This window comes from Electrona antarctica (assembly GCF_951216825.1).
Source record: "Electrona antarctica genome assembly, chromosome: 22".
Lineage (NCBI taxonomy): Eukaryota > Metazoa > Chordata > Actinopteri > Myctophiformes > Myctophidae > Electrona > Electrona antarctica.
Genome location: NC_136805.1, coordinates 1,778,869 through 1,803,669, shown reverse-complemented (window position 1 = coordinate 1,803,669; position 24,801 = coordinate 1,778,869). Strand labels below are relative to the sequence as shown.

The following is a 24,801-nucleotide window of genomic DNA, read 5'->3' as shown; positions in this document are numbered from 1 at the left end:
ATGATATGTGGAAATGCAGTCCAGAGAACTTCTCCTGGAAGAAGGTTGAGCCCAAAGGGAAAGGCCCGGGTCCAATGTATGGTATGTGCTGTTGCATTGTGGGATATCGTATCATCCTCTTTGGAGGATTCAAACGCAGAGACAACACATACACTATCGCTGATGACACTTTCATCTTAGACTTGAGTCCTAGCCTGAAGACATTATGCAAGCTAACAGTTATTCAGTACGATCTGGGTCAGTCTGAACTCCCACACGACATCAGGTGGGAACTGGCAGCCATGACAACCAGCAGTGTGCTCACTGCCAACAAGGTCACAAAAGAATGAACAGTGGATACATTTTTTAAATCCAAAATGAGTTAACACAAACCATGCCACCTGTTGGACAGAAAGTGCTGTGCAGGTGCCAGAGATAAGGGACAAATGAAAGAGTAAATAAAAGTGGGTGCATGCATGTTCACATCACGTGCACGTCAGATTAAAAATAAAATTCTAAAAACAAACAAACAAAAATATATATAGGCCTATATATTGAAAAAAACATTTAAAAAGAAAAAACAAACATAACTTTACGTCTTGGCTGCTTAAAACGTAACCAAACGTTCCTGGCATAGATGGTGTTGTGCCAGACTCTTCACATATTAGAGCATGTCTGAAATAAATGTCAGAGCTGAAATTGACATTTAAACATGAAATAAATGCTTAAACATGTAGCTAGGTGTAATGTTAGAGTCCACAGAAGACGTGTAAATATGAAATAAATGCTTAAACATGTAGCTAGGTGTAATGTTAGAGTCCACAGAAGACGTGTAAATATGAAATAAATGCTTAAACATGTAGCTAGGTGTAATGTTAGAGTCCACAGAAGTGAACCTTTCAAGCCTGTTTTCTCAACATTACTCTATAAGCCATATCTCCAAAACTGATGGGTCAAACTGAACAACCGATATGTCAATTTGAAGCTATGATTCCCTGCTTTTATATGAAATTAGTAACGAAAATTAAAAAAAATCCAATGGCAGTCTCCCATTCACGGTGGGACACACACGCGCACGCCCGCCCGCCCGCACGCGCGCGCGCGCGCGTATCATTTTCGGCCAAATACAACGAGACCGGGCAACAGGGTGTCCGCCAGCTAGGTCAGAAGGTAATAGGGGGGTCTAGGTCAGAGGTCAGAGGGGGTCCACAGCCAAAACAGCTTGGGAATGGCTGCTACAGAGCAGTGGTTCCCAAACTTCTTCATGTCAAGGACCCCCAAATTGACACTAATTAGCCCGTGGACCCCCATTTGAAAAGTTATGCCAGGGACGAGAAGATTTTTGCGGTTCTAGCAGTGATTCTCAACCCGTTTAATTTCAAGGACTCCCAGTTTGATATGGATTAGTCAACGGACCCCCATTTAATGGCATTTCTATCTCTGAGACGAAAAATCAATGTTAATTTAACTCTGAGAGCGTACAAATGGACTGCATATGGAACAAGTGAATCCGATTGTAAAATATGCCAGTGTTTTTTTATAATAGGTAGTGGAGAAGATGGTTGACTGAGTCTTGTTTTAGAATAGGTAGTGGAGAAGATGGTTGACTGAGTCTTGTTTTCTGACCGTCTGTGAAATAAATCAGACCTAGGTTTATGATTGATCTTATCCAGGGCGTTGTCAATCTGGGTATTGGAATAGCCCCGTTCTTTAAATTTAGCCTGCATATTTATCAAATGCCGGTTCAAATCCGTAGGTTTATTGCAAATACGTTTGACTCTGCAAAATTGGCTATATACACTGACACCACGGCGCGTAATCAGCGCCTCAAACTGTGACTCTGCCCACAACCGGGGGAAGTTGCGATTTGCGCTCGTTCATTGCAATGCAATTTGCGGCATTTTCAAAACAATATTGAGCAGAGTAGCGATTATCAAACGTATTTGCAATGCCATACGTTGAAAGATCTGTTGCCCGTGGACAAGGCACGCTACCTCCGCAACTTAGATAGCATCGGCATAGATGTTTGTCCGTATGTGATTAAGGATTGGACAAAAAACCTTGTGTGTAATTTACTGTACCCTTGAAGTTTTCAACAGGATTACTGGGAAGATTTGTGTAAGAGGTTTCATCCAGTAACTGTCTATGTCTCTATGACATTCCATGACATAATCAGATTTATTGAGCAAAACAACAGCGCCCCCTTTATCAGCCTCTTTAATTACAATGGAATTATCATACATACATACATACATACTGAAGCAGCCATAATATCACCACAGCACGGAGCTGTCTTTGATGTGAAACATACTGAAGCAGCCATAATATCACCACAACACGGAGCTGTCTTTGATGTGAAACATACTGAAGCAGCCATAATATCACCACAACACGGAGCTGTCTTTGATGTGAAACACACTGAAGCAGCCATAATATCACCACAGCACGGAGCTGTCTTTGATGTGAAACATACTGAAGCAGCCATAATATCACCACAACACGGAGCTGTCTTTGATGTGAAACACACTGAAGCAGCCATAATATCACCACAGCACGGAGCTGTCTTTGATGTGAAACACACTGAAGCAGACATAATATCACCACAACACGAAGCTGTCTTTGATGTGAAACACACTGAAGCAGCCATAATATCACCACAGCACGAAGCTGTCTTTGATATGAAACACACTGAAGCAGACATAATATCACCACAGCACGAAGCTGTCTTTGATGTGAAACACACTGAAGCAGCCATAATATCACCACAACATGGAGCTGTCTTTGATGTGAAACACACTGAAGCAGCCATAATATCACCACAACACGGAGCTGTCTTTGATGTGAAACACACTGAAGCAGCCATAATATCACCACAACATGGAGCTGTCTTTGATGTGAAACACACTGAAGCAGCCATAATATCACCACAGCACGGAGCTGTCTTTGATATGAAACACACTGAAGCAGCCATAATATCACCACAACACGGAGCCGTCTTTGATGTGAAACACACTGAAGCAGCCATAATATCACCACAGCACGGAGCTGTCTTTGATATGAAACACACTGAAGCAGACATAATATCACCACAGCACGGAGCTGTCTTTGATGTGAAACATACTGAAGCAGCCATAATATCACCACAACACGGAGCTGTCTTTGATGTGAAACACACTGAAGCAGCCATAATATCACCACAGCACGGAGCTGTCTTTGATGTGAAACACACTGAAGCAGCCATAATATAACCACAGCACGGAGCTGTCTTTGATGTGAAACACACTGAAGCAGACTTCAGCATACTGAAGTCACTGAAGCGTGGAAGCTACAACTCATGCCCCCGTCATGTGACGTCATGGACCAGCCTTTCCTCCCGTCACTCCCAATCTTCCGCCGTAGTCAGAAAACCCACCTTTTCAGACTCCATCATGGCCCGTAGCACTTACCCTACCACCTTAGATAGCACTTTTTAGACTTAAATAGCATTTTATACAGACAGAATGCTAGTGCTGTCTACTAGAATTGCATTGTATGCAGTCATAGCAGTATATATGCATAGTATAGTATAAAAGTTATATGTATAGTTTCATTATATAGATATCCCACTGTTACGTTCTTAGCTTACGCATGTTTCAGGAATACTACTTTTTATGTATGTGATGTATCGCCATGCTTTTTTGTTCTTGCGTAATGTAAGTCGCTCTGGATTAAGAGCGTCTGCTAAATTGTAAATTGTGACATCATGGACCAGCCTTTCCACCCTGTGACATCATGGACCAGCCTTTCCACCCTGTGACGTCATGGACCAGCCTTCCACCCTGTGACGTCATGGACCAGCCTTTCCACCCTGTGACGTCATGGACCAGCCTTTCCACCCTGTGACGTCATGGACCAGCCTTTCCACCCTGTGACGTCATGGACCAGCCTTTCAACCCCGTGACGTCATGGACCAGCCTTTCAACCCCGTGACGTCATGGACCAGCCTTTCCACCCTGTGACGTCATGGACCAGCCTTTCCTCCGAGGTGGAAAGGCTGGTGACGCCATGTTGGATCCATCTTGGGGGCAGCTACAGTGGGCGCCCCTCACTTCACACAAGTGTGATTTTTTACAAAATGTGTAGAGCACTTTAAACAGAGTAGCAGCCAAGTCTATGGACTTTCTATATGTTTATAGCACTAAACGTGATGTCATGTTGCAGCCAAGTCAATGGACTTTTAATATTTGTTGAGGCCCCATTTAGACTGCAGTCACATCCAGTCTATCTATCTACACTAGTATCTATAAATGCACCTAGTGTAGATAGATACATACCTAGTGTAAGGTGTTCATGGCTACAGTTTGTGTTGCGTGTGATGTCACTCCAGAATATATAAGATGATGCACTGTTGAAAGTGAGTGTTCACATCGAGGGAGAGAACGAGACAGACAGACAGACAGACAGACAGACAGACAGACAGACAGACAGACAGACAGACAGACAGACAGACAGACAGACAGACAGACAGACAGACAGACAGACAGACAGACAGACAGACAGACAGACAGACAGACAGACAGACAGACAGACAGACAGACAGACAGACAGGGTGATGTTTTCTTGGACTGTTTCCAAAACAGGATCATGTAGACTCTATCATGCTGCTGTAGCAGTGAGGAACAAACTTTATTCCTTTGGAGGCTACTATGATGGAGGGATTGACGTCCATGTCTTCAACACAATGTCTTTATGCTGGAAGAAGTTACCTCCAGTGAGTCCTGGAAGAGGAGACGGTCACCTTGAGGTTCCATCCATGCGCTTCGGCCACACAGCTGTGCTGATAGAGGATACAGTCTACACCTGGGGAGGCTGCTGGGTAGAGTACTACAATGTGCTTTATTCATTTGATGTGGACGCCCACATGTGGTTCAAACCCAGCAGGGTTTCTGGAGCTGTTCCAGAGGCGAGGTGGTGCCACTCAGCCTGTGTCTTGGGGAAGGTCATGTTTATCCATGGAGGAAACACACGGCTGACTGGATGGACTAATGACATGTACAAGTTGGACACCAGCACAATGGTCTGGACTTTAATTAACACCAGAGGAACTCCACCATCGGCTTCATTCGATCACTCTGCCACCATCATCGGAACAAAGATGTTTGTATTTGGGGGCAGGGGAGACCGGGGCTACTACAACACCATCAGAGTGTTTGACACAGAGACCGACCTCTGGCTGAGCATGCCTTCTGCACAGCTTCTTCCAGAAGGACGCTACGGCCATTCAGCCTTTACCTACGATGGAGAGCTGTACATATTTGGAGGTGACAACAGGGATCAGAATTTTAATGATCTATGGAAATTCAGTACAGAGACCTTCTCCTGGAAGAAGGTTGAGCCCAAAGGGAAAGGCCCGGGTCCAATGTATGGTATGTGCTGTTGCATTGTGGGAGATCGTATCATCCTCTTTGGAGGATTAAAACGCAGAGACAACACACACACTGTCGCTGATGACACTTTAATCTTAGACTTGAGTCCTAGCCTGAAGACATTATGCAAGCTAACAGTTATTCAGTACGATCTGGATCAGTCTGAACTCCCACACGACATCAGGTGGGAACTGGCAACCGAACTGCCAACAAGGTCACTAAAAAAATGAACAAGAGCGGATACAACACTCTGAGTAAAGCCGCTGCTTCTTCGCTTGGAAAGGAGCCAGCTTAGGTGGTTCCGGGCATCTAGTAAACGGATGCCTCCCGAGCTGAATGGGTGAATGTAATGCACAATCATCTGTGACTCTTTTTGATACAGACAACAGTCATGGCGGCAAGACTAACAGTTCAGGAGGAGAACAACTTTTTTTTTTTTTTAATCCAAAATGAGTTAATAGTGTCAAGAGCTGAAATCGTCATGTAAATATGAAATAAATGCTTAAACATGTAGCTACAGAAGCTAGGTGTAATGTTAGAGACCACAGAAGTGAACCTTTCAAGCCTGTTTCTCTGCACCACATTACTCTATAAGCCATATGTCCAAAACGTGTGAGTCAAACTGAACAACCAATGTCAATTTGAAGCTATGATTCCCTGCTTTTCAAAAAAAGAGGAAAATTGAAAAAAGAATATAAAAATAAGAAAATCAATGACTTTGACTTAGCTTCGGTCAGACACGATCACATACAGCATTTTTGGCTGGGGACCCCCGGAAATGCTTCCCCCCCCTCCACCCCCCGTCCCCACCACCAATACAAAATTACTGCAAAAATAAACTTAATAGAGAAAATATATCATAAAGTAATACTGAAACCAGATCAAATCATTACGGAAAGTTTATGCATGCACCACATACTATATGTAAACTCTTAATTTCCATTTTCCTTTTTTTGTTTTTTAATTTGGGGACCCCCCCAAACAATTTGGCGTCCCCCCCGAGGGGTCGCGACCCACGGGTTGAGAACCCCTGACATACAGTATGTAGCGTAATGCATTCTGGATAGAAGTGAAATAAATGTAAATGCACCATTTCCAGACCTGCCACACAGACATAAATAACCTTGATTTAGCCGAGTCTGGTATAGTCTGCTCTACAACCCCCCTTACCTCCCCCCCCCCCCCCCCCCCCCCCCCATCATGTAGGCTACACATGCATGTGCGCACGCACACACACACTGCTGTTGATGAAGACGTATAGAGCCGCGGTGTCACTGATGAGGGTTGGCAGTTTTGGGGCAAAGTGCCAGCTAGATGACCTTAAAATGACGCGCGCACGCACACACGCACACACACACACACACACACACACACAGTGAATCACGCTTCAAGCAACCCCTGGCTACTGTTTAATGTGTGTGCTTATAAATGTCACACGTGGAAGGATTATATATATAATACAATATATATTTTTTTTTAAACGTGTTTTCTGAAAAACCTTGTGTTTCTATATCAGTGGTTCTCGCACGTTTTCATGTCAAGGAGCTCCACAATTATATATATTTGGCCGACGACCCCAATCTCAAACTATGTTGTTCCTGTCCCCTTTAAAAATATAGATATTCAAAGATTTGCATGAGCTTGTAGATCTGCTATTTTCCCCAACAGGTAAAGTTTAAAAATAATGGTTAAAGTGTTTAAAAGCTACGGTGACACAGATGCGTTCCAGATCTTAATGGGGTTAAATGTGTAGTATGTAGGTATATGCCACCCTGTTTAACGTTTAAAAATTAATAAAAAGAGGCCAAAACTGTTACTTTTCAGGATTCATACATTCAGCTGTAGAACCAGTCCCTCCAACTTAAACACACACGCATGCACGCACGTGCAGTCTCTCACACACACACACACACACACACACACACACACACACACACACACACACACACACACACACGTGTGCATAAAACAAGCGTACAAAACCCTCTCTCACACCAACACTGTCCCTGATCCTCACACAATCACATGGTCAAGGAGTTATGCAAACAGCATCCCTGACCCCAACCCCCCCCCCCCGCGCCCCCACCCCCTCCCGCCATCATATCCCCCCCCCCCCCCCCCCCATTAAACATGACTCATCCCAGGGCCATGCGTGCATAGTGGTGGGAAAATTACTCACATTTATTACCTAAGTAAAAGTACCATCAATACTGCAATATAGAAATACCCTATTACAAGTAAAAGTACAGAATTTTATTTGTATTTTTTTTACTTTAGTAAAAGTGCAGGAGTATTGGTACAAAATGTACTTGTATAAATAGCAAATTGACAAAGCTCACAATGTGTCGCATCGCGAGGCGTTGTGGGCTTTGTCGATCCGCTGTTTTCAAAATGGCCGAAATGTATACATGAATGCATATGTATACAGGGTGATCAATGAATGTTTTGTAATAATAACACAAATGTACAAAGTAACTCCGGACTTTTACTTGTAACTGGGTATTGCAGTATTGAAACTTACGTTTTTTAAAAAAGGTAGTGGAGTACAGGTATAATATTTGCCTTTTATATGCAGGCATTTTACTGTGAGCAGGAGTGGACCTGGTGAGACGTAGGAGGGGCCCGGACAGGAGTCAACCCACAGAGCTATAGTCCTTCCAAGCGCCAGAAGTGTCCCTCCCAGCCCTGGCAGAGTAGTTCTGGAGTAGTTCCAACGGATTGTGTGGCCCTGGTTTTGCCCTAGTGGGACTGATTGAGGGTAGCTACTGGGACGTAATTCGGGACTTGATCACCCCCGGCTGGGTCGCCTGAGTGAGGGGTATGATGTTCGAAAGACCCGAAACCCCGATGACCTTGGGATACATCACTGAGGATACGTCCCAGGTGGTGACCTCAGGATACATCACTGAGGATACGTCCCAGGTGGTGACCTCGGGATACATCACTGAGGATACGTCCCAGGTGGTGACCTCAGGATACATCACTGAGGATACGTCCCAGGTGGTGACCTCAGGATACATCACTGATGATACGTCCCAGGTGGTGACCTCAGGATACATCACTGAGGATACGTCCCAGGTGGTGACCTCGGGATACATCACTGAGGATACGTCCCAGGTGGTGACCTCGGGATACATCACTGAGGATACGTCCCAGGTGATGACCTCAGGATACATCACTGAGGATACGTCCCAGGTGGTGACCTCAGGATACATCACTGAGGATACGTCCCAGGTGGTGACCTCAGGATACATCACTGAGGATACGTCCCAGGTGGTGACCTCGGGATACATCACTGAGGATACGTCCCAGGTGGTGACCTCGGGATACATCACTGAGGATACGTCCCAGGTGGTGACCTCAGGATACATCACTGAGGATACGTCCCAGGTGGATCCATGCGATGTATTTTGTTATAGCCTTTTATATGCAGGCATTTTATTGTAGGCCTACTTACTCAAGTACAGTATACTTGAGTAAAACGTTACTTTCCAGCACTGAGCACAAAGCCCTGGGTTCTGGAAGTGTTATATAAATAGCAGCTACAGTGACATTATGACATACGAGGCGCACAGCGCTGCTGACGGGAACAACCCGTGACGCAGTAAAAAAAAAACGTCCTCAGCCCCGAGGGGGGAGGTGGGCGCAGCGCAGCGACCTTCCTGTGAGCCATGCATGTTGTTTTAGAGCGGGCACGTTTCTGGACGCCTGCCATAGAATAATATAAGGATAGAGGCCGAACCGGAGTGACAGCCCCCCCCCCCCCCCCCCCCCCCCCCCCCCCCACTATTCATTTCAGTGTAAGTTGCTCAGTTGCTCAGCACCCGGAAGAACCGTCTACTTCCGCACACACACACACACGCACGCACGCGCGCGCGCACGCACGCACGCACGCACGCACACACATATGCACACACACACAAATGAATTGATTTGGATCTGCACAAGAAGTGCAATACATAATAGATCCAAACATTGATAAGAAGAAGTTACATTGCAGTCAAACCCACAACACAACTGCTGCACATGCTTATTAACACGTACACACAAAGAAATATGACGGCACATTGCTGACATACTACTACAAACATTTGACAGATGATCCCCCCCCCCAAGCTTTCCGCAGAGCTGCACTGTTGGTGATTTTAACGTTGTTTAATGCAATCAGATTGCATTAAACAACCATTTCTGATTGAAATGGATGCCACTCGTGTTCCCGCATTATTTCCTGGTACGATGATGATGTCACGCACATAGCCTCTAATTGAAGTTTGTGAACGAATGTGACTCCCAAAACAAGTTGACAGTCAAATCTCAAGGCCGCACACACACACACACACACACACACACACACACACACACACACACACACACACACACACACACACACACACACACACACACACACACACACACACACACACACACACACACACACACACAGGACCTTGTGTTCGGCTTCAAATCAATGAGGAGTGTCAACAACCAGCTGCCGGCCGTCTGTTTACCATTGTCACGTGCGTGCGTGCGTGCGTGCGTGCGTGCGTGCGTGCGTGCGTGCGTGCGTGCGTGCGTGCGAAACTCGGTGTCCCACTGGGAGTGTGTTTGGCCTGCTTCCTCTGCTTCATTCACCCAGCAGACCTGAAGTGATGTAGAGATGAATGATTGATAAGAAGAGGACAACGCAGGTCCGCTTTACTATGACTAGGACAATGATATGGTGTCTCCTTCACTATGACTAGGACAATGATATGGTGTCTCCTTCACTATGACTAGGACAATGATTATGGTGTCTCCTTCACTATGACTATAGGACAATGATATGGTGTCTCCTTTACTATGACTATAGGACAATGATATGGTGTCTCCTTTACTATGACTATAGGACAATGATATGGTGTCTCCTTTACTATGACTAGGACAATGATATGGTGTCTCCTTTACTATGACTAGGACAATGATATGGTGTCTCCTTCACTAGGACAATGATATGGTGTCTCCTTTAATATGTCTAGGACAATGATATGGTGTCTCCTTTACTATGACTATAGGACAATGCTATGGTGTCTCCTTTACTATGACTAGGACAATGCTATGGTGTCTCCTTCACTATGACTAGGACAATGATATGGTGTATCCTTCACTATGACTAGGACAATGATATGATGTTTCCTATAATACGAATAGTACAATGATATGGTGTCTCTTTTAATACGAATAGTACAATGATATGGTGTCTCCTATAATACAAATAGTACAATGATATGTGTCTCCTATAATACAAATAGTACAATGATATGGTGTCTCTGAATACGAATAGTACAATGATATGGTGTCTCCTTGAATAGTACAATAACAGTGTCTCCTTTACAACGAATAGTACATTTAGGGCAGAATCACACTGAGTCTGTTTGATTCAAACTGCTCCTGAATACGTTTGCCTGGTCCTCGCTGGCCATGATTCACACTGGCCTTGATTCTTCTGCACCCGAGTACACTTCATTCAACTGTATTCAATGCTTTCACATTGCATCGATCTGTATTCCAAAATGGGTTATACCTGAATTTAACTCAGATTACATACTCTCTGCCACAGTCAGTCAGTCTGCCTTTCTGCCACAGTCAGTCAGTCTGCCTCTCTGCCACAGTCAGTCAGTCAGTCTGGCTCTCTGCCACAGTCAGTCAGTCAGTCAGTCTGCCTCTCTGCCACAGTCAGTCAGTCAGTCAGTCTCTCTGCCTCAGTCAGTCAGTCTGCCTCTCTGCCACAGTCAGTCAGTCAGTCTGCCTCTCTGCCACAGTCAGTCAGTCAGTCTGCCTCTCTGCCACAGTCAGTCAGTCTGCCTCTCTGCCAGTCAGTCAGTCTGCCTTTCTGCCTCAGTCAGTCAGTCAGTCAGTCTGCCTCTCTGCCACAGTCAGTCAGTCAGTCTGCCTCTCTGCCACAGTCAGTCAGTCAGTCAGTCAGTCTGCCTCTCTGCCACAGTCAGTCAGTCTGCCTCTCTGCCTCAGTCAGTCAGTCTGCCTCTGTGCCACAGTCAGTCAGCCTGCCTCTCTGCCTCAGTCAGTCAGTCTGCCTCTCTGCCACAGTCAGTTAGTCTGTCTTTCTGCCTCTCTGCCACAGTCAGTGACGCATCTCTCCACGGAACTCCAGGGTGGCAGAGACCAGTGACACTGCTGCTACGGTTGTCACGGTTACAACATTCAAGTTGATTAATTGTCACACAAATTATTAATGCAATCAATGATTTAATTGCGTTTCTGTCATTGAACATCATGGAACGTTATGGATGAAAAAAAGTTCTGTTAGGCTACGTAACAAAAAGGTGCACGGTGAAGGTATTTATAATATAACATACTTTATAGAAATAGCCGATCTACAAGCTCAAAACGCTTCATCTTGTGACACGTTTTGAGCTTGTAGATAGACTATTCACACTATTTTTTGAAAATGTTTGAAACATTTTCAACATGGACATTGCAAAATATGAATTGCCCTTATCTCAAATAATTGCGATCAGGCGATTATGTGATAATTGTGACTAAATACTGCATGCACACACACACACACACGCGCGCACGCACGCACGCACGCACGCACAGTCAGTCAGTCAATTTACAATGTAAGCATTTATCAGACGCTCTTAATCCAGAGCGATTTACAGTAAGCAAGAACAAAAACATGGAAATACATCAAATACATAAAAATAGACATCATGAATCCTACATAAGCCTAAGAACCTAACAGTGGAAACTATGTGTGTATAAACTACTAGTCACAATGGCTGAGCACGGCACACACACACACACACTCCTCCCCCCTACTCTGGTACACACACACTGGTGTACACACACACACACACACACACACACACACACACACACACACACACACACACACACACACACACACACACACACACACACACACACACACACACACACACACACACACACACACACACACACACACACACACACACACGGCAGTGTGAATGTAGGCCAAGGACGAGCAGAACAGTGATCTGCTCTTGGGTCTGAGGACAGACAGACAGACAGGCAGACAGACAAGTGTACAATATAATGTACTATATTGTGATTATTATTGCTATAGAGAAGCCCATTATTTACTCAGCATTTCATGAGCCACAGAACCATGTGACATTTAGCCTCTCAGACCCAGAATATTTTGTTGTCGTTCGATATACGATTTATTTTTCGTTGGGCCCCTACGGCGGTGCCCGTTGGGCACTGGCCTACTTGGAATGATGCAAGTTGGGAATGCATGCAATGCATGAACCACCCAGATATTATGTCTGTGTCCCTTTTATGCCCGACGTCAGAATGATGTCACATTTCCTATATATGGAGTTCTGTGTCAGCCATGCCCAAATATGGAGTGTAGGGATGTCAGAACAGGCCAGCTTATGGAGTTCTGTGTCAGCCATGCCCAAATATGGAGTCTAGGGATGTCAGAACAGGCCAGCTCCATAAATGGACCCTGGTCAGGGAAACCGGTCCAGAGCCAGGGCAGATAGATACCTTTTTGGGGCGGTTCTGGACAACTGCGGGTCCGACCGACTCGACACCGGGCACTGCACTCCCTGTGGTGGTGTGGGACGCCGGTGTCAAATTTGAAGTCGGCGGGGCGAACGGTTCTAGACTTACGTGGATTACAGACGTACCCACGTACACACAGAGAGACTTGGTGCTTTTATAGTTAGATGACAAAGGTCATGTCTCACCTAGAAACAGGAACAGGATCCGACACGAACTTTGACCTGACGGTCAATTATTTCCCTGAACAAGCAAGCCGGCCCAATTAGCTCAATGGTAAAAAAAGAAAGAAAATAATAGTTAAGGACTTGGAAACCAGGTTCAAACCCAGGGTAGGACTCGAGAGAGGAAAGTTACATAGTGCTGCTGTTCGTAGCAGTTCTTCGGATTGTGCTTCAATTAGAAATAATATCCATTCTACAAACTGAATACAAATTTCAATCAATCAATCAACTCATTAAGACCTGGAACACCATCGTGTCACCTTAGCTTTTAAACAACTAACCATTATTTTAAACTTTAGCTATTTTTGAAAAATCATAAAACAATAATAATAACAATATATATTATTCCACAGCGAACGTTTTTAACTCAAATGTTTGCTTCTGGGGAGGTCCCTGGAACAACATATATTCAGATGGGGGTCGGTGGACAATTACATATAATATTCGGGGTCCTTGACATGAAATAGTTTGACAACCACTGACATAGAAACATAGGGTTTTTCAGAAAACTGTCATGATTGATAAAGACATTTTGTAGCATCTGGTCTCAGGTCTCACTGGGTACATAAACAGAGTGTTTTGCGGTGCTCTGCTGCACAAACACTAGACAAAAGGGAATAAAACTCCTCTGCCATAAGCAATACTATAGTTTCACTACTTTCCCTTTTGTCTCCTAGTGTCAACATGAGAAATATGGATTTGCCAAAGAGTTCCTCTTGGGATTGAAACAACAAACAGCGAAGCATAAATAAAAGGATATGTAGACTATACAGAATAAAGTGGATCTTCTATGAATGCCTATGAAATGTAGTTCTCCTTAACACAATCATTCCCGTGATTCCTTCAAAATAGGAGCTCTGGGGTGCCTGAAAGAAATGGCCGCTTTTACCCTGAAACCCCCCCGACATCACAATGTTCTTCTAACATCTGCGTAGACTCCATATTTGGGCATGTCTGACAAAGAACTCCATATATTGGACACGTACATAATAATCTCAACAACCCAGACAATGGAGGGGCTAGCGGCCCCTGACAATACCCACAAACCCCCTGACAATACCCACAAACCCCCTGACAATACCCACAAACCCCCTGACAATACCCACAAACCCCCTGACAATACCCACAAACCCCCTGACAATACCCACAAACCCCCTGACAATACCCACAAACCCCCTGACAATACCCACAAACCCCCTGACAATACCCACAAACCCCCTGACAATACCCACAAACCCCCTGACAATACCCACAAACCCCCTGACAATACCCACAAACCCCCTGACAATACCCACAAACCCCCTGACAATACCCACAAACCCCCTGACAATACCCACAAACCCCCTGACAATACCCACAAACCCCCTGACAATACCCACAAACCCCCTGACAATACCCACAAACCCCCTGACAATACCCACAAACCCCCTGACAATACCCACAAACCCCCTGACAATACCCACAAACCCCCTGACAATACCCACAAACCCCCTGACAATACCCACAAACCCCCTGACAATACCCACAAACCCCCTGACAATACCCACAAACCCCCTGACAATACCCCCTGACAATACCCACAAACCCCCTGACAATACCCACAAACCCCCTGACAATACCCACAAACCCCCCGACAATACCCACAAACCCCCCGACAATACCCACAAACCCCCCGACAATACCCACAAACCCCCCGACAATACCCACAAACCCCCCGACAATACCCACAAACCCCCTGACAATACCCACAAACCCCCTGACAATACCCACAAACCCCCTGACAATACCCACAAACCCCCTGACAATACCCACAAACCCCCTGACAATACCCACAAACCCCCTGACAATACCCACAAACCCCCTGACAATACCCACAAACCCCCTGACAATACCCACAAACCCCCTGACAATACCCACAAACCCCCTGACAATACCCACAAACCCCCTGACAATACCCACAAACCCCCTGACAATACCCACAAACCCCCTGACAATACCCACAAACCCCCTGACAATACCCACAAACCCCCTGACAATACCCACAAACCCCCTGACAATACCCACAAACCCCCTGACAATACCCACAAACCCCCTGACAATACCCACAAACCCCCTGACAATACCCACAAACCCCCTGACAATACCCACAAACCCCCTGACAATACCCACAAACCCCCTGACAATACCCACAAACCCCCTGACAATACCCACAAACCCCCTGACAATACCCACAAACCCCCTGACAATACCCACAAAAGGTTGAAATATGGAGATAAGAGGTTTCTGGCCGACAGCAACGATGTGTGGGACGGCTTTGCGTTGTCATTCATTCACTGACAGCCAGTGGTTAGGGTGATAGGGTGGCTTGAAAAGCCAGCTGTCAACAAACACCCAGAGGACTAGTGGCGATGTAGTTGCGAGATGCTCATGATTAGCTGGCCTCTAAGCCACTGGGAGACTACGCCCTATACGCCCCAAAAAGCCTTTGCACGGCCGAGACGAGCGGCCACCTGCACATGACATTTCATTTCTTGTTTTAAATCCGTTGAGGTGACAATACAATTGACGTTGAAGTTGCCAGCGGAGAAGGTAGGTACAGCAACATTTAGGAGGAGCCTACTTGGAAGTAGTCCCGGTCCTCCACGCCTCTGTGCTCTGGAGTTTGGGTTTGGGAGTGCTCAGACGTAGAGTGGCCGGTAGAGCAGCTGGATGGGCACCGCAAGGTTCCCCAGTTCAATCCCAGGCTCCCCCAGAGTACTTCAGCAAGACTCTGAACCCCTGATTGCTCGCGATGTGCAGGTTAGTGCCTTGCATGGTTTCTTCCGCCATCGGTGTATGGGTGAATGAAATGCACCTATGTAAAGCGTTGTAGATAAAAGCACAATATAAATGCACCATTTACCATGCGCTCACAGAAAACGACACCAGATTGAAGTCCTACTTGAAGTAGTCCTGGTCGACGCGCTCGCAGAACGACACCAGATTGCCGCAGCTCTTGACCGCCTCGGCCAAATCCGCGCCGGCCGGCAGGGCCGTGGTCAGGATGCTGAACAGGTGTCCGAAGACCAGGGCGTCCAGCTCCGTGGGCCGCTGGTCGTGGAAGAAGTAGCGCCCGGCGCCCAGGCGGTGTGAGAGGACACGGCAGCACCGCTCCACCTCCTCGTAGACCTCGGCGGGACTCCGGTGGGCCCAGCCCAGGAGCCTCAGCCGGGCGCGGACCTCCCGCTGTTTCCAGTAGGCCAGCACGGGGCCCAGGGGCCACGGGTAGGCGCCGCCGTACTGGCGCCGGGAGCTCTCGGCGTTCCCGTCGCAGCACCACAGCACGTAAAGCTCGGCCGCGCCCAGGCGGCTCTCCACCAGCGCCGCGTACGCCTTCATCTCGGCCCGCTGGACGTCGCCCAGGCCGTCGGAGAGAGTGGAGCGCCCCCCGGTGGCGCGGCCGATGAGGCTGACCGTCTCCTCCAGGCTGGACGCCAGCCCGTCGAGGGGAACTCCGCCCTCCTCCGCGGCGTTCCACTCGACCGTCGGCTGTCGTCCCGGGGGGGCGCGGACGAGGGGAACGCGGCCGGACGGCGACATGTGCTCGGCGTTGGCGCGGTAGCACACGCGGAAGGGGAGCGCGCACATGCGCAGGTAGGCCTGCACGCCCAGCGACTGGGCGCAGTCGGACAGCAGCATGCGCTCGGGCTGGTACAGGGTGGCGTCCTCGGGCCACGATGGCTGCAGCCCCGGGGACGGCCCCGGGGGCGTCTGGGTCGTCGCATCCTCCAGAGACATACCGTATATGCTGGGTGAGTGAGTTCCAGCACGTGAGATTCAATCCTATAGGGTATCTTGAGTGCGGTTGCCTTTATAGCATGTAGCATGATGTCACCGTATATTGTCCAATCGTGAGGACACATATTCCACATATTGTGATGTCACCATATATTGTCCAATCATATGAGGGGTTCTTATAGCTTGCTTATGACCATTTTTTATGTATTTGATGTATTACATGTGTCGTTCTTGCTTACTGTAAGTCGCTCTGGATTAAGAGCGTCTGCTAAATGCCTACATTGTAAATTGTAAAAATCACACCTGTGTGAAGTGAGGGGCGCTCTTATCATCTTACAACATCAACAACAACATAATGTTTGTTTAATAAACGGGTGCTAATGTTTGTTTTAGTCCTCAACACAAACATTACATTTCTCTTCATTGTCTATGAGGTGTTTTCTTAAACAAGCATCGTTGAAAGACAAACATTGAAGCTGTATATAGGAGGGGTGAAGAAGGTGTCTTCAATTAGGTAGGGGGTGTGATCGTTGTCCAATCAGAGGAGAGAACAGAAAGACCAATAATAGAAGATTTTCCTTCAGCCTTCCTTCATTTAATTTAATTAACTATTTTATTATGAATTATTATTATTAAAGGAGCATTCAGTGATTTGGGAAAAAACCCGGTCCGCCCCGGTAACAAGATGTGCACATGCACACGCTCTACATTGGGGGAAGTACAACAGACCAACAGAACGTGCACCAAGGCCTGCCCCACTCGATCATGATTGGAGGAAGGCCCCTCTCATCCTGATTGGATGAAGGCTTTGCCACCCAAAGCCCAAACCGAAACTAGGGTTTTTTGACCCCAGGGGCTCACTGGGGACAGGGAGGAACTCCTTATATGGTCAGCACACTTTATAGTAGGGCGGATTATCCAAAAAATAAGAAAAAATAAGTGATATTTGAATTAAGTGAAATCACTGAATATACCTTTAAACTAAAAGTAATTTTATTGACCCTCATGATGTCACACAAAGAAGCCACGTGACGTAGGAGGCTACAGTCATTTGCTGTCGACTTGGCCTGAAAGTTTGTAAGGAACACAAGATGGTAGTGCAGACAGCAGTGTTATGGAGTTCCCCTTCCACTGCTGCAGAGCTATAGTCAGTCTCTCTCTCTGCCGCATTGATGGAGAGAGAGGAGGAGAGAGGTGGGCAGAGATGGAGAGAGAGAAGGAGAGAGGTGGGCAGAGATGGAGAGAGAGGAGAGAGGTGGGCAGAGATGGAGAGAGAGGAGAGAGGTGGGCAGAGATGGAGAGAGAGGAGGAGAGAGGTGGGCAGAGATGGAGAGAGGAGGAGAGAGGTGGGCAGAGATGGAGAGAGAGGAGGAGAGAGGTGGGCAGAGATGGAGAGAGAGGAGGAGAGAGGTGGGCAGAGATGGAGAGAGAGGAGGAGAGAGGTGGGCAGAGATGGAGAGAGAGGAGGAGAGAGGTGGGCAGAGATGGAGAGAGAGGAGGAGAGAGGTGGGCAGAGATGGAGAGAGAGGAGGAGAGAGGTGGGCAGAGATGGAGAGAGAGGAGGAGAGAGGTGGGCAGAGATGGAGAGAGAGGAGGAGAGAGGTGGGCAGAGATGGAGAGAGAGGAGGAGAGAGGTGGGCAGAGATGGAGAGAGAGGAGGAGAGAGGTGGGCAGAGATGGAGAGAGAGGAGGAGAGAGGTGGGCAGAGATGGAGAGAGAGGAGGAGAGAGGTGGGCAGAGATGGAGAGAGAGAGGAGGAGAGAGGTGGGCAGTGATGGAGAGAGAGGAGGAGAGAGGTGGGCAGAGATGTTGGTGTGTATATAAATAAGAGAGAGGAGGAGAGAGGTGGGCAGAGATGGAGAGAGAGGAGGAGAGAGGTGGGCAGAGATGGAGAGAGAGGAGGAGAGAGGTGGGCAGAGATGGAGAGAGAGGAGGAGAGAGGTGGGCAGAGATGGAGAGAGAGGAGGAGAGAGGTGGGCAGAGATGGAGAGAGAGGAGGAGAGAGGTGGGCAGAGATGTTGGTGTGTGTATATAAATAAGCAGGCTTTGTCCAAACACACTTGTTCAGCAGGATTTGTCCACATGGACACATCAGGTACACTACTATTATCAGTGGTGTGTGTGTGTGTGTGTGTGTGTGTGTGTGTGTGTGTGTGTGTGTGTGTGTGTGTGTGTGTGTGTGTGTGTGTGTGTTTAAGTTTGAGGGACCGGTTGGACAACATGCTGCTATAGAGGGTAAGGATGGGTACAAAAAAAAGTCCATATTTTCACACAGCGTCACACAAAACCATCAGAAGTACCAGATCTACAGCTGAATGTATGAATCCTGAAAAGTAACAGTTTTGGCCTCTTTTTATTCATTTTTAAAAACTAGCCCTCACCCGTTGTGAAATACTTGAAAACAGGGTGGCACATACCTACATACAGTACTACACATTTAACACCATTAACAGTTCTACTGCGTAATCCGTGTTTCCCGCATTAAAATCAAATATTCTACGCTGCCAGGATTGTTTTATTACCTTTAGATCATACGCTGAAGTATCTGGGCTTTTTTTCCTCGAAATTCCGCCGAAAATAGCTTGCGCCGTTTGTTTTCATTCCAGCGCACCAATCGCCATCTTGCCAAGCAGAATGGAGGGGGCTGTGAGGCTATTCATATTGCAGAATGTCCCATTTCACAAGTTCAAAATATATACAAATCATTTGAAAATAGCCGAAGTCCCACAATATGTCGCATCTCAACTGCATACATGGGTGAAAAGAAGTGGCTTGGACTCCTCATGCATTGAAATAAGCATGAGCTCAGTCCCATGAGCTCCCCCCAGGTTGGCATGAGATAATTGACACTGGGTGAAAAAAAAACGGGTTACAAAAATCCCGGTTTGCCATAGCCCTCTGCCAAGTTTTCCAATAAAAATCGACTGCACGTTTAAGCCAGAACTGCAATATTTGGTAGAAGAAGAAGAAGAAGAAATACACATACAATAATGGACCACAGACCCTCCTTAAAAACATACACATACAATAATGGACCACAGGCCCTTCAGGCCTGGCTCCTTAAAAACATACACATACAATTAGGGACCATAGGTCTATCATAACACTCTTATCATCATCATCACATTCATACCAATCACACGTTCTGTCCTCACTTTGTATCCTCAATTCCGTGCTCAGCCAATCAAATCATTGCTGTGGGATACACACACATTGCTCAGCCAATCAAATCATCGCTATGGGGTACACATAAACACACAAAGCTGGGCATGGGAGGGGCTAAAGTAACAGTTGTGGACATAGGAGGTTTCCACCTGACAGAACACGGTTCCATCAGCGATGCTGCCGAGCTGAGCTGAGCTCAGAGCGATCTAGGACAGGACTGGAGAGAGAGCAGATTAATGACTCCCCAGGAACTAAACACCGTCTTCAGGGCCAGCTCCGACAAGAAGGAAATATAACTGTGTCACTCGTTTCACAGGAGGGAGGGAGGGGGGGGAGGGAGGGAGGGAGGGGGAGGTAGAGGGAGGGAGGGGGAGGGAGGGAGGGAGGTAGGGAGGGGGAGGGAGGGAGGGAGGGAGGTAGGGGGAGGGAGGTAGAGGGGGAGGGAGGGAGGGAGGGGGAGGGGGAGGGAGGGAGGTAGAGGGGGAGGGAGGGAGGGGGGGAGGGAGGGAGGGAGGGAGGTAGGGGGAGGGAGGGAGGGGGAGGGAGGGAGGGAGGGGGAGGGAGGTAGGGGGAGGGAGGGAGGTACGTAGGGGGAGGGAGGGAGGTAGGGGGAGGGAGGTAGGGGGAGGGAGGGAGGGGGAGAGCGCTGGCACTAGTGCTGAATAAGGGCGCTGTAGTGTACGCGTTGCGTTGCATGTGTGTGTGTGTGTTTTATGCACACACGCTCTCATTTGAGTAGGTGAGGCTGTGTGTGTGCGTGTGTGTGTGTGCGTGCGTGCGACAGAGAGAGAGAGAGAGAGAGAGAGAGAGAGAATGCACATGCACGCATGCTCTCATTTCAGTAGGTAAGGCCGTTAAGGTAAAGACGTGTGTGTGTGTGTGTGTGTGTGTGTGTGTGTGTGTGTGTGTGTGTGTGTGTGTGTGTGTGTGTGTGTGTGTGTGTGTGTGCGCGCACACGTGCGTGCGTGCGTGCGTGCGTGCGTGCGTCTCAGTACACCCACACCTAGGCTACAAGGCGCAACAACAAAAAATCGCTCACGGCAGGCATCTCTTCCTGGTTTTAGACAGCTGGTGGATGGAAATGAAGCTCCAGAGTCCACCCACGCAGGAAAAAGCCGCTTTTTCCCTGATACTCAAACATCTGATACTCAAACATCTGATACTCAAACATATATTACTCAAACAGCTGATACTCAAACAGCTGATGCTCAAACATCTGATACTCAAACATCTGATACTCAAACATCTGATACTCAAACATCTGATACTCAAACATCTATTACTCAAACAGCTGATACTCAAACATCTGATACTCAAACAGCTGATGCTCAAACATCTGATACTCAAATCATCTGATACTCAAACATCTGATACTCAAACATCTGATACTCAAACATCTATTACTCAAACAGCTGATACTCAAACATCTGATACTCAAACATCTGATATTATACAACAGGTCGTTTCGAGGAAGCAATCTGATTGGTTGAAACAGCCTTCTAGCCGTGGTTCAAACGAGCACCACTCCACACCTAATCACAACAAAGAATTCAGCTGCTCTGTTTCCCCAGAGCACAGCAACCTCGTGGCTAGGCTAGTTCGTTTCTTGGGACATTGGTCGTAGTGACTACATCTGTCATTAAAAAAAACATGTTTTTTCAGCGATTTTCTTAGTTTTAAGGGTAACTGTTAACTGTATAATTGCAATATTACACTTGAGGGGGTGGTTTAACCCATTGAGACCTGGAACGCATCCGTTAGCGTTTAACCACATTAACCATTAACCCATTTTGGGCGGGAACCCCTTTTGGTGTTTTAAACATTATGTTATAATTTAGCTATTGAAAAATAGCAGATCTACAAGCTCATAGCGATATTACACTCGAGGGGGTGGTTTAACATCATTAATGCACTTCTGCGTTAACACAATCAGTGCCGGAAGTCCTTCAAAATAGGAGCTCTGGGGTGCCGGAACAACATGGCCGCTTTTACTCGGAAAGCCATGACCCGGAAACAATCCACACAAATTCACTTTACATAGCTAGCTTACGTTGCGATCGTTTTAGTTTATACGATATATGATCCAAAAAGCGTTCATATTTTGCGGGAGAGACGGATGAGGAGCAGAAATGAAGCGCCAGTATATCAATCCGTTCAACACCACCGATTAGGAGAGACGAGTCATTCTTTCCGCCGCGCTAACGGCTAACTCAATGATAAGCTAACATGGGGACAGAGCGGAGCATACGGTAGCCGAGAGGCGTACTGACAAATAAAAAAAAAGGGAAAAATTCTTAATATTCTTATCATTGAGGATGCGTTAAGACGTGTGAGGACGTCGTATGCACCCCTCGGTTCCATTCCCTAGGACGTGCTGACACGTCGGATGGACGGAAACGGTTAAACAACGTTAAACCATCCCCTCTCGTGTAATATTGCTTAACTCAAACATGGGTTCAATCTATTGGTGGAGTCGTGATCCGACTGGACTTACCTTTCATCAGGACGGTGGTTCTGGGCGTGACGTCCGCGTCCATGGAGGGACTGAAAGGGAAGGAGGCCCCGCCCCTCAGCTCCGATAGGCCGGCCAGGAGCAGCAGCAGTAGCAGCGGCATGGGACGCCGATGTGTCCGTCTCTCTCTCCTCCCCATCTCTTTCATCCGAGGAGCAGAGCTTCTGAAGTCAACTCGACTCACAGCACCATCGCAACACAGTGAGTCTCTTCTCGCGTCCGAGCAGACAGTCGCGTCAAGTTCCATCCACTCCCATTATAATGGGGAAAAACCCAAAAGAAGGTCCCCTCCCTCCCCCGCTACAAGTTGAATCAGCTCACTAGCGTTGTTGTCAGGTTCAGGATTGGTGAACTATCTCCCGGGGCAGCGATGGGCTAGCCAATGGGACGGATGCGTCTACCACGCGTCTGGAACAACCGGCCAATGTCTATGAATGAAGCGGCACTTCTGATGGCACCGACTGCCCACCAAGCTTGCTCCAAAGCCCACCGGAGGATATCAGAGGAACGGAGGCAGAAGTGCTGCTGCCTTGCGGGCTCGCGTTTAGCTGGCTCCAAAAAAATAATCCACCGTGTGCTGCTTGGACCTCTGCTCTGGGACGTCCCAGCGGGGAGAAGTCTTCTAGTTCCTCCTCTGTTCTTCTAAACGTCCAGCTGGCCTCAGTCTGCATGAGAGAGAGAGAGAGAGAGAGAGAGAGAGAGAGAGAGAGAGAGACACTGTTTAGATCAGTGGTTCTACATTTGCCTTAAAATTACATTCCAGGAACCAGTGTTCCATTTCCGTTTGACCAGAATGGAACAGAGCCTTCATTGGTATCATTAACACTGACTCTGTTTGACCAGAATGGAACAGAGCCTTCATTGGTATCATTAACACTGACTCTGTTTGACCAGAATGGAACAGAGCCTTCGTTAGTATCATTAACACTGACTCTGTTTGACCAGAATGGAACACAGCCTTCATTGGTATCATTAACACTGACTCTGTTTGACCAGAATGGAACACAGCCTTCATTAGCATCATTAACACTGACTCTGTTTGACCAGAATGGAACAGAGCCTTCATTAGTATCATTAACACTGACTCTGTTTGACCAGAATGGAACAGAGCCTTCATTGGTATCATTAACACTGACTCTGTTTGACCAGAATGGAACACAGCCTTCATTAGTATCATTAACACTGACTCTGTTTGACCAGAATGGAACACAGCCTTCATTAGTGTAATTAACACTGACTCTGTTTGACCAGAATGGAACAGAGCCTTCATTGGTATCATTAACACTGACTCTGTTTGACCAGAATGGAACACAGCCTTCATTGGTATCATTAACACTGACTCTGTTTGACCAGAATGGAACAGAGCCTTCATTGGTATCATTAACACTAACTCTGTTTGACCAGAATGGAACAGAGCCTTCATTGGTATCATTAACACTGACTATGTTTGACCAGAATGGAACACAGCCTTCATTGGTATCATTAACACTGACTCTGTTTGACAAGAATGGAACAGAGCCTTCATTGGTATCATTAACACTAACTCTGTTTGACCAGAATGGAACAGAGCCTTCATTGGTATCATTAACACTGACTCTGTTTGACCAGAATGGAACACAGCCTTCATTGGTATCATTAACACTGACTCTGTTTGACCAGAATGGAACACAGCCTTCATTGGTATCATTAACACTGACTCTGTTTGACCAGAATGGAACAGAGCCTTCATTAGTATCATGGGTAAGAGCTGTGAAGGCAGTATAGGGAAGGGGCCCCGGAAGTAGGAAAATGTTTCTAGAGTCTCAAGAAACTAGAGAAACGGTTGGATGGCACTTACACCCGCCTTCTAATGAGAGCGCAAAATCTGTCTTGGAAGAGCCACCCATCGACTAATCTAATATACGCAACCTTCCCATTGTTTCTTCACTGGTCCGATCCAGAAGAACACAGTTTTCCGGCCACTGCTACAGAGCTGACAATGCGGTTATATCTTCCCTTCTTCTCTGGAGTCCTGCCTCAAAGCAGACCAGAGGTAGAAAACTGTTGTTCCCTGATGTCATCGCTAGTAGGGACACAGGCATCAGTAAGCAGGAACTGGGGATGGAAATGAAGGGCCGGGAAGTTATTGTGAAATCCACGATATCGACTGCGGTCGAAAAATGATGATGATGAGGAAGAGTTATTCTGC

At 47.0% G+C, this 24,801-nt stretch overlaps 1 protein-coding gene across 1 annotated transcript in view; it reads right to left on the bottom strand.

Moving 5' to 3' along the window:
• sema4gb (sema domain, immunoglobulin domain (Ig), transmembrane domain (TM) and short cytoplasmic domain, (semaphorin) 4Gb) overlaps nucleotides 1–22,819 on the bottom strand; it is a gene marked incomplete at its 3' end in the record, with an annotated part of 131,937 nt that extends 109,118 nt beyond the window's left edge. Inside the window, exon 1 of the mRNA XM_079493460.1 lies at nucleotides 22,596–22,819. Within this exon, the coding sequence (XP_079349586.1) occupies nucleotides 22,596–22,761 (166 nt within the window). The 5' untranslated portion in view covers nucleotides 22,762–22,819. The remainder of the gene's footprint in view (nucleotides 1–22,595) is intronic.
• Nucleotides 22,820–24,801: the final 1,982 nt, after the last annotated feature.